Source organism: Scleropages formosus, chromosome 3 (genome assembly GCF_900964775.1).
Source record: "Scleropages formosus chromosome 3, fSclFor1.1, whole genome shotgun sequence".
Classification (NCBI taxonomy): Eukaryota; Metazoa; Chordata; class Actinopteri; order Osteoglossiformes; family Osteoglossidae; genus Scleropages; species Scleropages formosus.
Genome location: NC_041808.1, coordinates 30093716 through 30108355, shown reverse-complemented (window position 1 = coordinate 30108355; position 14640 = coordinate 30093716). Strand labels below are relative to the sequence as shown.

Here is a 14640-nt window from a genome sequence, read left to right as displayed (position 1 = left end):
GGTGATCACAACTCAAAACTCACTAACAGGGATAGATGGCTATGTCACGGGATAGTTGCCAAGTGGGGGGTGCGGTGGTGCAGTGGGTTGGACCACAGTCCTGCTCTCCGGTGGGTCTGGGGTTCGAGTCGCGCTTGGGGTGCCTTGCGACGGACTGGCGTCCCGTCCTGGGTGTGTCCCCTCCCCCTCCAGCCCTATGCTCTGAGTTGCTGGGTTAGGCTCCGGTTCCCCGTGACCCCGTATGGGACAAGCGGTTCTGAAAATGTGTGTGTGTGTGTAGTTGCCAAGTGCCCCAAAAGTACAGACTCAAAAATTACCACAGAACTGAATCGGCACCTCTGTGACCCAGTCTCAACAAAAGTCGTACACTCTAAATGTCACAGAGTTGGAATTTAGGCTGCTATTTGCAAACTGCTTCTGTCCAATACCAATGCACAGATGCATTAAAAAATGCAGAAAACCTAAAGTCCTGGGCAGTAGAAAAAGTGTAACATGGTCTGATGAGTCACCTCTCACACTATTTCCTACATCCAGATGTGTGTATGTTTGGAGAAAGCCAAATTATGCCTTCAGCCCAAAATGTCTGTTGCCAGCTGTTAGACATGGTAGCGGAAATATAACAGTATAGGCAGCCACCTCATAGACATCATTAAGTCCAGTGATTACTCTTCATGGTTGTATAACACCCAAGGAATATAAGGCCATTTTACTGCACCAACTGCAAACACTGTTCCCTCATCATGTTCCTATATTGATTATGTCCCCATACACACTGCTAAATAAATTTAAGAGTGGCTTCATCAACATCAGGATGAAATCAAACGCCTTCCATAGCCTCTCCAGTCACCAGATCCAAACATAACTGACCCTATGGGAAGTTCTGAAGCACATAGTACAAGTAGATTTCTACCCCCTTAATGCCTCAAATAACTAAGAAGGACTGAAGCTGTTCTGAAGGCAAAGGGCAGCCCGACCCTCAGTCAGATCCTTGGTATTAATATATTGTTAAGTGTTGTTATTAACACAATTTCTTTTGAGTTTCTATTACAAACTTGCTTGCATACCGTAGAATTTCTTTGGGTCAAACCTTGCACAGTAATTACTATATACTACTAACAGAATATATACTTCAGACATGTATACATTATAGCATATATACATGCAATGGAATTGTGTAACCTGTACTATTACCAAACAGCTGGGTGGCACAGTGAGTAGGGCTGTTGTCTCACAGTACCTGGGTGGTGTGAGAAGATGTGGGTTTGATCCCCTCTCAGTCCATGTGGAGTTTGCATGTTCTCTGCATGGGTTTCCTCCGGGTGCTCTGGTTTCTTCCCACAGTCCAAAGACATGCTGTTCAGGTTCACCCATAGTGTGTGAGAGACAGAGTGAGTGTGTTCCACTCATGTATGGATGAATGACCCATTGTAAGTTGTGTATCTAGCAGTGTAAATCACCTTGGTTGAATAAAGTATGTGGGTTGAAAACACAACACAGTGTTTGTTGGAAGTTGTTTTGGAGAAAAGTGTCTGCTAAATAAATGTAATAACATGTTTTTCAATTACAAAATGTAACTGATATTAAAGAAAATTACTTCCATGTTGGGCATGGTGGTGCAGTGGGTTGGTATGGGTCTTGCTCTCTGGTAGGTCTGTGGTTCAAGTCCCGCTTGGGATGCCTTGCGACGGACTGGCATCCCGTCCTGGGTGTGTCCCCTCTCCCTCCAGCCTTTTTCCCTATGTTGTCTTGTTAGGCTCCGGCTCTCCGCGACCCCGTATGGGACAAGAGGTTTCAGGTGATAGGTGATACTTCCATGATCTCCTTTTGTGTAACCATTTTGTAGAGGAAATATCCTCTTAAGACTAGTAAGGATTTTTATCCAGCAATTATCCTTGTCCAAAAAGCAAAGTTCCTGTGACTCCCTGCCTCCATTAACAGAGTACAATGAGGAATTACTTGAAATTTTGGAGTTCACATCAGTTGAAGAAGATTAACTTCACAAAAATGTCACTATCAGGGTCGGCTGCTCCTTAGTAATGCAGTACTTCTGTGTATGTACAGAAAAATCAAGATCACAGAAAAAATCCCTTGTTGTATGAGCTTGTTGCATGCTCAACCTGTGCCTATTTCTGGCAGATAACCTGAAAATCAATCTTTTGCCAAAATGTCAGGCTGTTTGCATCATTATCATGCTTTTAATTAGAATTTCCATGTTGTTTTGCAAATGAGAGACCTTTAAAACTGAGATTGAACAGATATGGCTGCTTTTGCTCATTTGTACTGAATGCAATGTGTGTCCATCTTATCTGTTAGTGGAAATGCCACCCACCCCTTCATTCTCCTGCTCAGTTCGGTGTGACTCCTCTCCTGGAACCCATTACTTCTTGGGGGGGGTTCAAACAGGAAAGACTCACGAAGATGCAGGTAAATTAGGAATCCAGCATGGTTGTCAGTTGGAAAGAGGAACAAGTGAAATTTATCAGTATGTTTTTTTACATTCTTGGGATAGTTGTACAGCATTGTTTGAAAGTATTGTCAAATTGTAATGTATCCTCTATGTATTTATATTGGCACAGTCTTATGGCCATCAGTAGTGTAATATATTAATGGGGTGCTGTATTTGAGGCACGATACTGTCAGATTATTGTAGGCAATGAATATATTAGACAAATATTGCAGTTCTCTACTTGAGTGCAGCTTACCTGAATGCGTTAATCATTTTTTGATAGCTACTTTCACAGAGCAAGTGAATGTAATGGCAGAGGAGGTCTAAGCAATTGAGATAAAAGGCAGAGAAAATGGAATGTTTTTCGTGATCACATATTTCCAATCAGATTACAACAAACCCTGACATTAATTCACATTTAGGCAATGGTAATTAATTATGCCACCTTTGGTCTCAACATTGTTTCCGTAAAGGTCTTTGTGTCTATCTCTCTTCCGTGGGTGAATGGTCGCGAAGAATGGAAGTGTGTGCAGGTCACACACCTACCTCACAGAGCCCCAGATACCCTCTATAAATGGGGCCTGGGGCACAAAGAGAGGCATAACGTGTGCCTGCGCCGAAGAGTGCAGAAAAAGAGGTGTATTGCGGACCTAGCGGTACTCGGGTGCTTGCTTTCCAAAGTCGTGCCATGGTCTGGAAATTGGTGGCATTGGCCGTGTGCCTGTTAGTGGCCAAAGTGCAAGCCATTGAAGGGAATCCGACCTTCGGCGTCAAGCTATGCGGTCGTGAGTTCATCCGCGCCGTCATCTTCACCTGTGGCGGTTCGCGCTGGAGGAGGACAGTGATGGGTCCAGGTGAGGTCACGAGACTAACTTCTTCATTAGAATGTATTTCAGTCAAATGGTGTCCTTCTCATCAGGCTTCTGATCTTATGCTGGCTTTGGGAAATGGCTTTTTTCTCTCACTTTTACCATTTTGCTGCCCTAGCGTTATTCTGTTTTACTTTAGAGACTATATAGCACGTACTACCATAAAAACATTCAGGAGTTTTAAATACTAACAGGAAAAAATATTTTGTAAGTACCACAAATGTGAATACTGTCTTCACTCTGTTATCTTGAGCCAGTTTATTGCCTGCCATTAGTCAGTGTCTCCTAATTATTCTTGCCTTCATTCCAGATGACCCTTCTGAAGATCCCTTCTTCTTCCATACAGACGAGGTCCCGAACAACTGGAGCCTGGATTCAGTCTTGGGACTCCCTGAAGCGGAAGCCTTCGGCTGGAGCAAGGAGGCAGATGAACGGGCCGTGTTTGCCCGACCTGTTCGCACGCCCATCACGGAGGAGGTGCTGGAGGCATTGCGTACATCCCGGAAGAGCCGCGATGTAGTGATGGGGCTCTCCAACGCCTGCTGCAAATGGGGCTGCAGCAAGAGTGAGATAAGCTCCCTGTGCTGAAAACCTCACTCTGTCTGTACTTTCTTTCATTTCTACTGTTTTGATGTGGTGATATTCTGATAAATATTCTGTCCTTACATTTCCCCTTTTCTCAAAGGGGAGAGAGGTAGTGGTTTATAAAATGTGTGCAGATGGATATTTCTCAGCCCAGCCATCACTTTTTTTGTCTTTGCTACTATGCCTTCGTTCTCTGTCCACAGAAGTGCATAAAACCAGTGTCCTCTGACCTCCTTGTCCTCTCATGATCCTTTAGAATCTCTTATTACGGCTGGATTTTAAACAGTGCACCAGAAAGAAGAGTCTGAGACCTGTGAATCTTATTTTAATAAAATTTTTTTTTTTTTTTTTTGCTGTAACTTCCAGAGCAGTTGTGTCATTTGTGTCCTTCCAAGTTGCAAGGAGTGTGTCTGGAGGGTAGAAAGACATGTCCTGAGGCAAGACAAGTTCACAGAGTGATAGTGATAAAGGATCTTAATAAACTAGAAGTCTAATTTTTTTAAAAATGTAGCAACACTAAACAAAAAGGAGGGAAACATTAAGTGGAACGTAAAGCACAGGGGAGGTCGCACACAAACTTCCAGCTTTAACGTGCGTTCTCATCTTTTCCGGAATTTCTGAGGTGCTCGAATCAAGCAAAAGCAGAAATTCTGTGATGTCGCAACAATGACGTCACAGCGAGCGCGGTTAGGCGGGGAGGCTCTCAGACACGCCCCGCCGTGAGGCACGCGCCGCACAGTTATAGAGCGGAGAAAGCCATGGAAGGGGCGGGGCTTTCGCGTCACGAAGGGCTCATGAAAAAATAATAGAAAATGCTTGCTGATATTCAGTGGTGGAAAAGTTCGGAGAACACACAGGTCTTGCATCGTTCGATGAGAAATCATAATACAAGACGAGGTAGGTAGCACAAAACCGCAACATACATGTTAAGTTGTAATAAATTATGTTGTTTATCGCTTGATTATGTTAAAAAAGATCAGGTCAGGTGGGGGATAATGAAAAAATTCCGAAGCTTGACAGTTGTCACCCTCTACTGTAGCGGTGTGCGAACGTGACTGGAGGAAGTAAGCAGTAAAGGTGGAGGTTAGGGGCGCTTTTTTAAAAATTTTTAATAAAAAAAGACGCGAATAAGTTTGTTTTGATAATTAAACCGTTTGTGTCAAGGCGCGCCGAACAGTTTGATCTCTGAGAAAAGAGAAGCGGTTCAGTGAGGAAAGTCCTCTTGCGGGACGAGGCGATGCGAGTGTGGCGGTCGCTCATCGGCTCTCCTACATTTACCACGTTATTCCCACGTGATGGACGCGCTCAGCGATCGCAGACGCGGCGCGAGCACTTCGGTAAATTGTTGCTCTTATTTAAATAATTCCACCCATTCGGCTGCGCGTTTTTGCACCGCGAAATATGAAGGGCGCGGATTGGCTGCGTTTCGCTCCTTTAATAATTAAAGTTAAATTAAATTAATTCCGCCCCCCCCAGTTCGTCACAGCTTCGAATACTCCCCCGATTTTTTAAAAAAAAATATTTATTTATATTGTAAATATTTATTAGAAACCAAAAGTCAAAATGAGGCATTTCCTCATAATCATACTGTGGTACTTTTTTTTTTCAATCATGGTTTGTTGATGGAGAAGTGAGAGACATTTAATTAATTCCATGATTTATTGTTTGCATTGCTGTCCAGGTGCCTTGATAGATGGCATGGCTTAATCCCTACTTGATCTTGAGTCTTATTTCTCAGCAAGGTGAGTTTTTTTTTTTTTTTTTTTTTTTTTTTTTTGCAGCATTTCTCTATTTCACTCAGGTACACGGCGCAACAAGGTAGTGACACTCCTGCTCCGGCAGTTGAATTGTAACAGTAATTGTAATTTTATGAGTTATGAATGATTGGCCACCAGTAACCACTAGGTACATTAAGCGTACACATTGATACATTTTTAAGTTGCTTTGGATACATGAATCACAGATGAACTAAAAGTGATTTTTTAAAAAAAACATATGCTCTAAACACTGCTTTGCCCAACTAACTGGGAGGTTTTCGGGCAACGAAAACATTTAAGGTGTCATCTTGCTGATGGGGGTCAGGACTGGAACCGTCATTTGGCCTGTGCTCTGGTCTCTCTGCATAGACACAGCACACCCAGAGTTGTACTTTTTTATCTGTAATTCTGAAATTGCTGACAACCTCAGCCGTTCGTGCTGAATCCTTTTCACCGGAAATTTTTAAAACTGCGTTTACATTCTCGCTTTCCAGCATGCACGCCCGCATGTATATTTATGTGTCCATGTAGTTTGTCTTGTAATTTAAGCAACAAATTAAAGTAGTTTTTTTTTTTTGGTTGGTTGTTTTTGCTTTCATACTGCAGTGTTTTTCTAGAATTTATACAGGATATGGTAGACATTGCATGTTGGGGACGAGCTGTTAAAAGCATATAGCGACAACCGGTGCAACTCTGGTGAATGTATAGACTGGCATACTAGACAGGCAACAGTAAGTGATTCCGCATAATTCATGTCGTTATGACTGAGACATACTGAAATTGTGAGTTTAACTGACAGAAGAAACAAATACCAAAGGAAGTTCTTTGAAGCTAAAGGCAAATGCTAATTCCATACTTTACTCAACAGATGATGCTTGCGGTTTCTCATTGAGTAGTGATGCTTGTGATATTATCTAAGTTCTCAGATTTAAACTTAAAAGAATATGTATGTTTTTTTTAAAACTTCCTGTTGAAGAGGGCTTGAGAGTTGAGCCGATGTAGCAGTTTCTGTGCATTAAAGTTAACTTTCTTCCTTAATAGAAAATGAGGTGACCGCATAACATACTCGAAAGGGGTTACTACCGCTGCTCTCAGCATGACCTCCGTTTCCTGTATGTCGTGTTCGCTGTGCCTGCCGTCTCTGAGCGTTTGAAATGTGTCTTTGCTCCAGAGCAAAACGAGCGAATGGATTGTGAAGTGCGCAGTAACATATCCCCCGTGTTCAAAGTGTCAATAAATTCACCCCTAAAACCTGGAGCCTCTTGTCCGAATGGTGTGTTTTCTCACTCGTTCCCTCTTGCAGCTATACATGTGGCCTCTGTTCCCTCCCCACCAAAGTGCAAAATCCTCCCCCGTGACGGCATGGACATTCGCTGTTCCTGGGACCCTGGGCTGCACCCTGCTTTATACTACACCTTACACTGGGTGCCTGATAGTCAGAGGTGAGGCCTGGCACTTCTGAAGCTGTTACGATTCTGTCCGCGCCTGTATGCACCGTCACTGTTATTTGTGCATGCTGTAAAGGCCTAAATGCTTGGTAGATGATGGGGGTGCGGTGGTGCAGTGGGTTGGACCGGGTCCTGCTCTCCGGTGGGTCTGGGGTTCGAGTCCCGCTTGGGGTGCCTTGCGACGGACTGGCGTCCTGTCCTGGGTGTGTCCCCTCCCCCTCCGGCCTTACGCCCTGTGTTGCCGGGTAGGCTCCGGCTCCCCACGACCCCGTGTGGGACAAGCGGTTCAGAAAATGTGTGTGTTTGGTAGATATGAAGATTGCATGTTTTCATCCAGTGTCGCTGGTATTGCAGGAATGTCGCATGTGTGGCAGAGTGCCTCCATGTGCACCGTGTGTCTCACACCCCTCTCGTTTCTTGTCAGGAATGAAGGACAAGTAAATTCCAGCTTTACAAGCGCAATCATCCCACGCATCCAGTTCTTGTATCATTGGGACATGTGTGTATGGGTCACTGCCTGGAACCCCCCGATGATCAAGACGTCTAATAGGACTTGTTTCAACACAGACTCTATTGGTTAGTTTCTCTAGCTCCATCTTCTCTTGCTCCCTCCACACTGCTCATTTCTCTTTTCATTCACATTTCTCTCCACCTTCATGGTTCAGAGCAGCGGGATCCCCCCAAAGTGACAGTAGCTGAAATTAAACTTCTGGAAATTCACTGGACCTTTGACTGTGTGTCCTACGACAACTTGCTCTGCAACGTTCAGCATCGCATCAAAGATGAGAGCGACTGGACCGAGGTGAGGCGTTGGACTCCATGTCGACCTGGTGCTTTCCGATATTTTGTCACAGTCACGCAAGGAGGTCTTTGACTGTCCTCCATTCCCTTTTGATTTTTTTCCCTGCACTCGTTTTTGTGTATCACGGTTGTCTACTGCTATTTGTTGCGTGTCATTCTCCAGTATCCTAAGTATAGTGCATTCACATTTTGGGAAAAGCTCTTGATTGGTACTCAGCGGAACCTAGTTTAATCTTAGCCATGTAAAAGGTGCTAGATGGCTTCAGGATGCTCTTGTACTGCAGCTCCACGTGCTATTTATTGCATGACACAGTCAAGCTGTTCTTTGACTTCCTGGAAAGGAAATACACGAGACAATCTTATCTTACTTTCACTATATTTCTTATTCAGGAACCAGAAGACTTACAGAATGGTTTCCTGCTGGAGGATGCTTTGCCCTTCTCTGTCTATCAGTTTCGGGTGAGATGTGCCTGCAGAGAGGATGAGGAGGTGCCACTGAGTGACTGGAGCAGCATCTGTGAAGTGGAGACCCCAGAGGCGAGTGAGTGTCGTGGGTACAAAGCGTGGTTAATGGGTGATTTAGTGTGAGAAAATGGGATATGTATTCATATGATTCTTTACTTGGCTCCTCTGTTCCTTGGGGATGACTAGCTGGTGTCTGTTATTTGCCCCTACTTGGATGCACTTAATAGCTCTTTTCATCGCTCTCTGGCGTCCCCTCTTTTTTGTTCTCCCTGCCTTCAGAGCCCGTTGGAGTCCTGGATGTATGGTCTCAGTGCAGACATTCCACTGAACACTCCGATTGTGCCGTTCTCTGGAAGGTAGCCATGTGGAAATCATCAATAGCTTGTTGTATTCGTGACATTATGATGACTGATGCATGTCATGTTGCGTTTCCTGTTGTTTGTCTGTTTGTTCCCTGTCCCACTTTCTGACAGACCTCTTCCACATTCCCCCCACTGCTCTCTCGCACTGTGCTCCCTGTGTCTTTTCTCTAGGAGCTCCCCCGTCATCTGGCCCGGGGACACATTACTGGCTATGGGGTGATATTAGAGCATGGCGGTACAAAAAAATACATAAACGTATCTGCAGGTGCTGCAGAATGGAGGGAAGACGGGCGTGATTACTGTTGTCGTCTCCTGCTGTCTCTCGAGGAGGCGAGAGGGCTGCACGTGACGGCGCACAGTTTACAGGGAGCAACAGAGCCTTCCCACCTGGTCCTCTTAGCAGCCATTGGTAGGGAACCATCTAAGCAGCCTTCAGAGGTGACTCCTGTAGAATATATGTGTGACATACAGTCCAGTTTATATATAAATGCCTGTGTGTGTCTGCAGATCACCTCCAATATGGGAAGCTGTTCGTCACTGCAGGAAGCGATGGGCGGAGTCTCAACGTGTCATGGGACGCATACAGCGTCAAAGAGCCTGTACAGGAATACGTGGTGCAGTATAAGGAGCTGGGACGTAACTGGACCATCGGGTTTGATTGGATTAAAGTGGCGAATACAGAGAAAAGTGTCATTTTCGCAGGTGTGTGTATGTGAGAAATTGAGCCCATTTTCATTTGCTGTCACTTTGAAACTGCGTCAAGTCAAGTTTATTTCTGTAACACGTTTTCAAACACAACAAGTCATTCGAAATGCTTTACAGAAAATAAAGGGCATAATAATAAAAGTACACACAAGTAAAATTATAAATTAGGAATAAATATGAAAATTAAAAGAATATAGCATAAAATACTAAGACATTGAAGAACAGATGTTACAAGTACAAGTTACATAATAAATGTAAAAAAAAAATAAAAAAATCAATTATATAAAACCTGTAGAAAATAACTGTTTTCAGTGAAGGCTTAAAAGTTGTAACATTTGGGGCATTTTTTTTTTATATTCACTGGAAGGATTTTCCAGTGTCTGGCAGCATAATGACTAAATGCCATTTCACCCAGCTTTGTTTCAACTCTGGACACCACTAGCTGACCAGTCCCCACTGATCTAAGGGATCTACCACAATTATATTCGTTAAGGGACAATTCACATGTTAAAGAGATGTGCGGTATTCAGATTTCTTGGGTTTGGAGGCTTCAAAATAATTTTTACTAATTTTTCTTGTCTTAAATGCAAAGACTTTATGATTTTAAAAATTGCTGGTCTCCATCAAGCACTTCTCCGTGACTTCTTGAGTCTGTGTCAACCTTCAGGCGACTTCAGGAATTACACCCCATACAACGTTTCCTTGTTTCGACTTTTTGCCAACCGTAAACATCTGCTGGGATCTGCCATTGCGTATACTGTGCAGGACAGTAAGTTGCCTTTTTTGTATGACTGTGAAACTGCTTGTTCTTCACCATGTGAAACTCTGCCAACTGATACCTCATTTGTACTGGTCTTCTTTTCATGTGTTGCCTGAACTAGTAGTGACTGTTTTTTACACTTCCTCTGCGGTCTTAATATGGGGAAGCGGTGTCGCAGCGGGCTTGGCTGGGTCCCACTCTCTGGCGGGTCTGGGGTTTGAGCCCTACTTGGGGTGCCTTGCAACGAACTGGCATCCCATCCTGGGCGTTTCCTCTCCCTCTCCCCCTCCAGCCCAACGCCCTGTGTTGCCGGGTTAGGCTCTGGTTCGCTGCGACCCGGTTTGGGACCAGCAGTTTAAACCTGTGTGTGTGTGTGTGTGTGGTCTTAATTGTGAAAATCTTTGGTTTTGTAAGGGGGGGCTCAGCGGGTTTGGCCAGAGCCTGCTCTCCGGTGGGTCTGGGGTTCGAGTCCTGCTTGGGGTTCCTTGTGATGGACTGGCATCCCATCCTCGGTGTGTCCCTTCTCCCTCCAGCCTTGTGTCCGTGTTGCTGGGTTAGGCTCTGGTTTGCCGCGACCCCGCTTGGGACAGGCGGCTTCAGACTGTGTGTGTGTGTGTGTGTGTGTGTTTGGTTTTATATTGCTGAACTGGGAACTCAAGCTACCATACACCAACAATGCCATTGTTACCTGTAAACTGACTTCAAAGTCCTATTTAATCTAGAATTTCCAGGAGGGGTGGGCAGCCACTCGCACTAGGACCCCCAGAGTTTTTTTTTTTCTCCTTCGAGTTTCAGTTGGGAGTTTTTGTTCCTTTCCTCCGTGGCCAGTAGGCTTACGTATAGCTTTATAAAAGCATGGATAATGTATTACGCCAGTCTGTAGTCAACTGTCTTCTTTGTTTCCTTGTCTGATGTATTTGATTTTTGCCCTGTGCATGTGTTCAAGCGCTCTGTCACTGCGTGAGAAGTGCGCTATAAAAATGAATTGAATTGTAGTTTGATTTCTAGTTAGAATATTTACCTTGCTTCTTTTGTCTCTTTTTATTATTTTTAATTTCTCTTCTTTCTTCTTCTCCTCAAATGTATTCTTTAGTTCCGCCTGAAGTAAAAGGATTCCAGATTTCAGAAATATTCTCCACAAAGATTACGTTAATTTGGCAGCACATTCCTTTGGTCCAGAGACGGGGGATCATTCTGGGCTACACAATAGGACTTGGTGACAACGATACAGGTACATTGGTGTGCAGCACAAGTAGACATTATGGTTAAAGGATTCTTCATATTCTTTTATTCCCTGCTCCTATTTCTAACTGTACTCACTGCCTCTAAAGTCATCTCATAAGCAGCATAGCTCCTACTCTTTTTTTTTCCTGTCATCCCCAGAGTACGCCGTACCCAAGGAAAAGAACAACTACTCTATTGAAGACCTGCAGATAGGCAAGACTTACAAAATTTGGATATGTGCAGAGACTGTAAAGGGAAGGGGTCCAAGAACCACCGTCTCCTTCGTGCATTCTGGTACTGTTCAGTAGAAGTAATCTTCTGGTTCTGTCTTGTTCTGTAATGTTACTAGTAAAAGGGAACATTCAAATGACTAGGCAGTAATGATTTGTAAATAAAGTGCTCTCTAATGTTCTCTCAGTTGGCTTATAAGGATATTTGTTCAGTGTAAGCTAGTGTCAATGACAGTTTTCGATATACATGCATAGATGTGTTCTGATGTGTGAAATTGTTTGAAACTGAGACTGTAAGGTAAAGGTGTTCACATTTGTCTTTTCAGGGCAACCCTCAAATAACACAATTATAGTGCTAATGATCAGCCTGTCAGCATTGCTATTTGGAGCATCCCTTCTACTCTGCTGCTGTGTGTTTAAGTAAGAATTGTAGTTTACATATTGCTTTTGTGTTTTTGTTTTAATCTCCACAAAGTCCATCCACACTCGTTGGTATGTTGTAGCAATGCTTTTGTGGTAGCAAATTGCACCTGTTGTGTTAAGGGGTCTCATTTTCTGTCATTTTGTGCAAAGCAGGCAAGTGAATCGTTTCATGGTGCCTAGCTGGTGTTACGAGAAAGTGCCCGACCCAACCAATAGCCGTCTTTTTCAACCAGATCAGGTAAATCACATGAAACTGACATAAATTCTGTAAACCCTTGAAAAATGTACAGTATTTTATTTTTCAGAAGTCACCTATTTAATGCTTTATCCAGAGTGATACAGATAGTTGTCAACTCTGCTCATTTATAAAGATGTTTTCACGTTAATGATTTGTGTTATAGTTTTTTTTTTGGGCACATGAGCCTCAAATGCAGTTTTTTGGCATAAATCTGGTTCCATATAATTCTGCTGTAATTCACAGTTAATTCAGAGTTTCTCCAAATGATTTGGTTTTGTCAGGTGGAAGGTTCAGGTTTTTTGAGGGGAGAATTGACAGTTGTTTTAAACAAAAAAAAAAAAAAAACATTAGCAGGTCAGTTGGGGTGGCAGCAGGAACTGTATTGGTCAGAGCCACTGCCTCTGGACTCAGAGGTCACAGGCTCGAATCCCACCCTCTGCTGTAGTACCCTCGAACAAGGTACTTGCCCTAAATTGCTCCAGTAAAAATTGTAGTTCTAAGGGTCTTAATACCGTAATTCACTTTGGAGATAAACATTGGCTAAATGGGTAAATATAAATGTCAGTCACAGAAACGTAACTTTCTACGATGAACGTTAATGTCTTTGTGTAATTGTTTGACCACACAGGACTGTTTCAGCAATTGGACTGTGCCATCTACCTCTGAGGCCAACCTGAATATATGCCAGTTGGAAGTGATAGAATGTCAGATTAGAGAGGACAAGTCTTCTCTGGAGAAAACACAGACTTCCGATACATGTGCACAAGTAGAAATTTGTGAACTGTCAAATCAAGATCTACAGGAAGAGAAGATTTTGGATGAGCAAGAAAAGGAGTATGAGAAAGACAAGGCCTCCAGCTGCTCGTCTTTGAGGAAACAAGAGGTGGAGCTGAGCAGTGGCGTTGAGGATTACAGCACAGTGAGGGACACATATGGCTGGGAAAGAGGGAACTTGAGTCCTGTGGAAACGCGGCAGTTCTTCTCAGACTATGAGAAGCATTTCATGCCCTCTCCGTATGAGGTGTAGAACTCTGGATTCAAAATGACTCTTAGACCCTTAAGAGTTGAGAAGGAAAATGCCATGGGCAATACAAACTACTGACATCCACAGGTTTAAGATGGACATACTTTGACTTTATAGGTTTGAAATATTTTCTGTGAAGAATAAATGATGAAAGTGGTAACAAACTGATGTAGCAGCACAAAATGTAATATTGCTGACTAGTATTTGTTACCTTAACATTGATAAAAGTGACTCATACAAGTTTACAAAGGATTTAAACTTATTTATATTCAGTTGGCAGTTTACATCATCAGTTCACTGTAGCTAAACTCGTAAGCGGTGTGACAGATATCGCGAGATGACAGAATGAACGAGAACCGGGAAGTCGAAAGTGAGGCAATTATACGCGGTGGTCTTTTTGTGCTGTTAATAAAAACAGTGAAAGGAGAGCCAGAATCGCTCTTTATAACCTGCTCGTCAAGAAACGTTAAATTAATGCCTTTGTGTCTGTCACCGAAATAAGCACTTATTTTATTTGTGCGACCGTTATTGGTTTCTATTTAAAAAATGAAATATTTGAACTTGGCTGATATCACACACAGAAACAGAATCATGCTGGTTGTGACAGTCAGTGGGTTATGCTAGAATTACTACTGCAGTTATTTCACTACAACTCAGTGGAATAGTGTAGTTGAGAATGTTAGATTTATTGTTACCTATATATTCTTTACCGGTGAGTCAGCCCAGATATGGGTGCTTTCCTCTTGGAGGATATTTCAAATACCTACGTCTATTATACATGTGCCTTAATGTTTATTTTGTATATGTACAAACATGTTTTTACATTTTTAAGTAAATGTTCTGTTTTCTGAAATGAGCTGTCTCGTTTTCTTGCCCGGGCCGATGTATCCTTGGCTGATTTAGAAATAACCTTTACATTCAGACAAGTAGTTTTTGATCTTAGAATGCCTTTCATCTGACTGCTTAACCACTTTCTGGGTAAATCGTCTTTTATTTTGTAAGTAAGTCAGTTGTGTGTGTAGTTTACACAGCCTGGGCGGAATAGAATGTATATATATTCATGGTTTGGTATGTAAAATGCTGTGTGTATAGTTGTGCGTTAATTTAAAGTCTTCATTTGGGGTTTTTTTTCTTTTTTTTCCAATTAATCCCGAAAAATGTGCTGGTCGATCTTTGTGAATGGTACCTCCACACCAAGAAGCTCACAGTCACCTTCTTACTCCCAAACTACACCGAGGACTGTTGAATATCGCGTCTAACCGGAACACTTCCTGATTGGTTGAGGCATACTGGTTCTCTCAAT

At 43.0% G+C, this 14640-nt stretch overlaps 2 protein-coding genes across 3 annotated transcripts; both read left to right on the top strand.

Annotated features, from left to right (window-relative positions):
- The first annotated feature begins 3134 nt into the window (after positions 1–3134).
- On the top strand, positions 3135–3903 carry LOC108925990 (relaxin-3-like). The gene is made up of 2 exons (XM_018738399.1): positions 3135–3300; positions 3626–3903. The coding sequence occupies exons 1-2, from the start codon at positions 3135–3137 to the stop codon at positions 3901–3903; spliced, it is 444 nt and encodes a 147-aa protein (XP_018593915.1).
- A 769-nt stretch (positions 3904–4672) lies between these two features.
- il12rb2l (interleukin 12 receptor, beta 2a, like) lies at positions 4673–14114 on the top strand. 2 transcript variants are annotated; one of them, XM_018738388.2, is made up of 15 exons: positions 4673–4797; positions 5582–5642; positions 6961–7099; positions 7530–7681; positions 7771–7907; positions 8297–8447; positions 8651–8727; positions 8905–9142; positions 9241–9435; positions 10106–10207; positions 11292–11429; positions 11582–11716; positions 11979–12072; positions 12229–12313; positions 12942–14114. In XM_018738388.2, exons 2-15 carry the CDS (start codon positions 5594–5596, stop codon positions 13338–13340), a joined length of 2091 nt encoding a protein of 696 aa, XP_018593904.2. In that variant the 5' UTR covers positions 4673–4797; positions 5582–5593; the 3' UTR covers positions 13341–14114. The 2 variants fall into 2 exon arrangements, with proteins under 2 accessions (XP_018593904.2, XP_018593903.2); XM_018738387.2 differs by having other exon boundaries at positions 12226–12313.
- Positions 14115–14640: the final 526 nt, after the last annotated feature.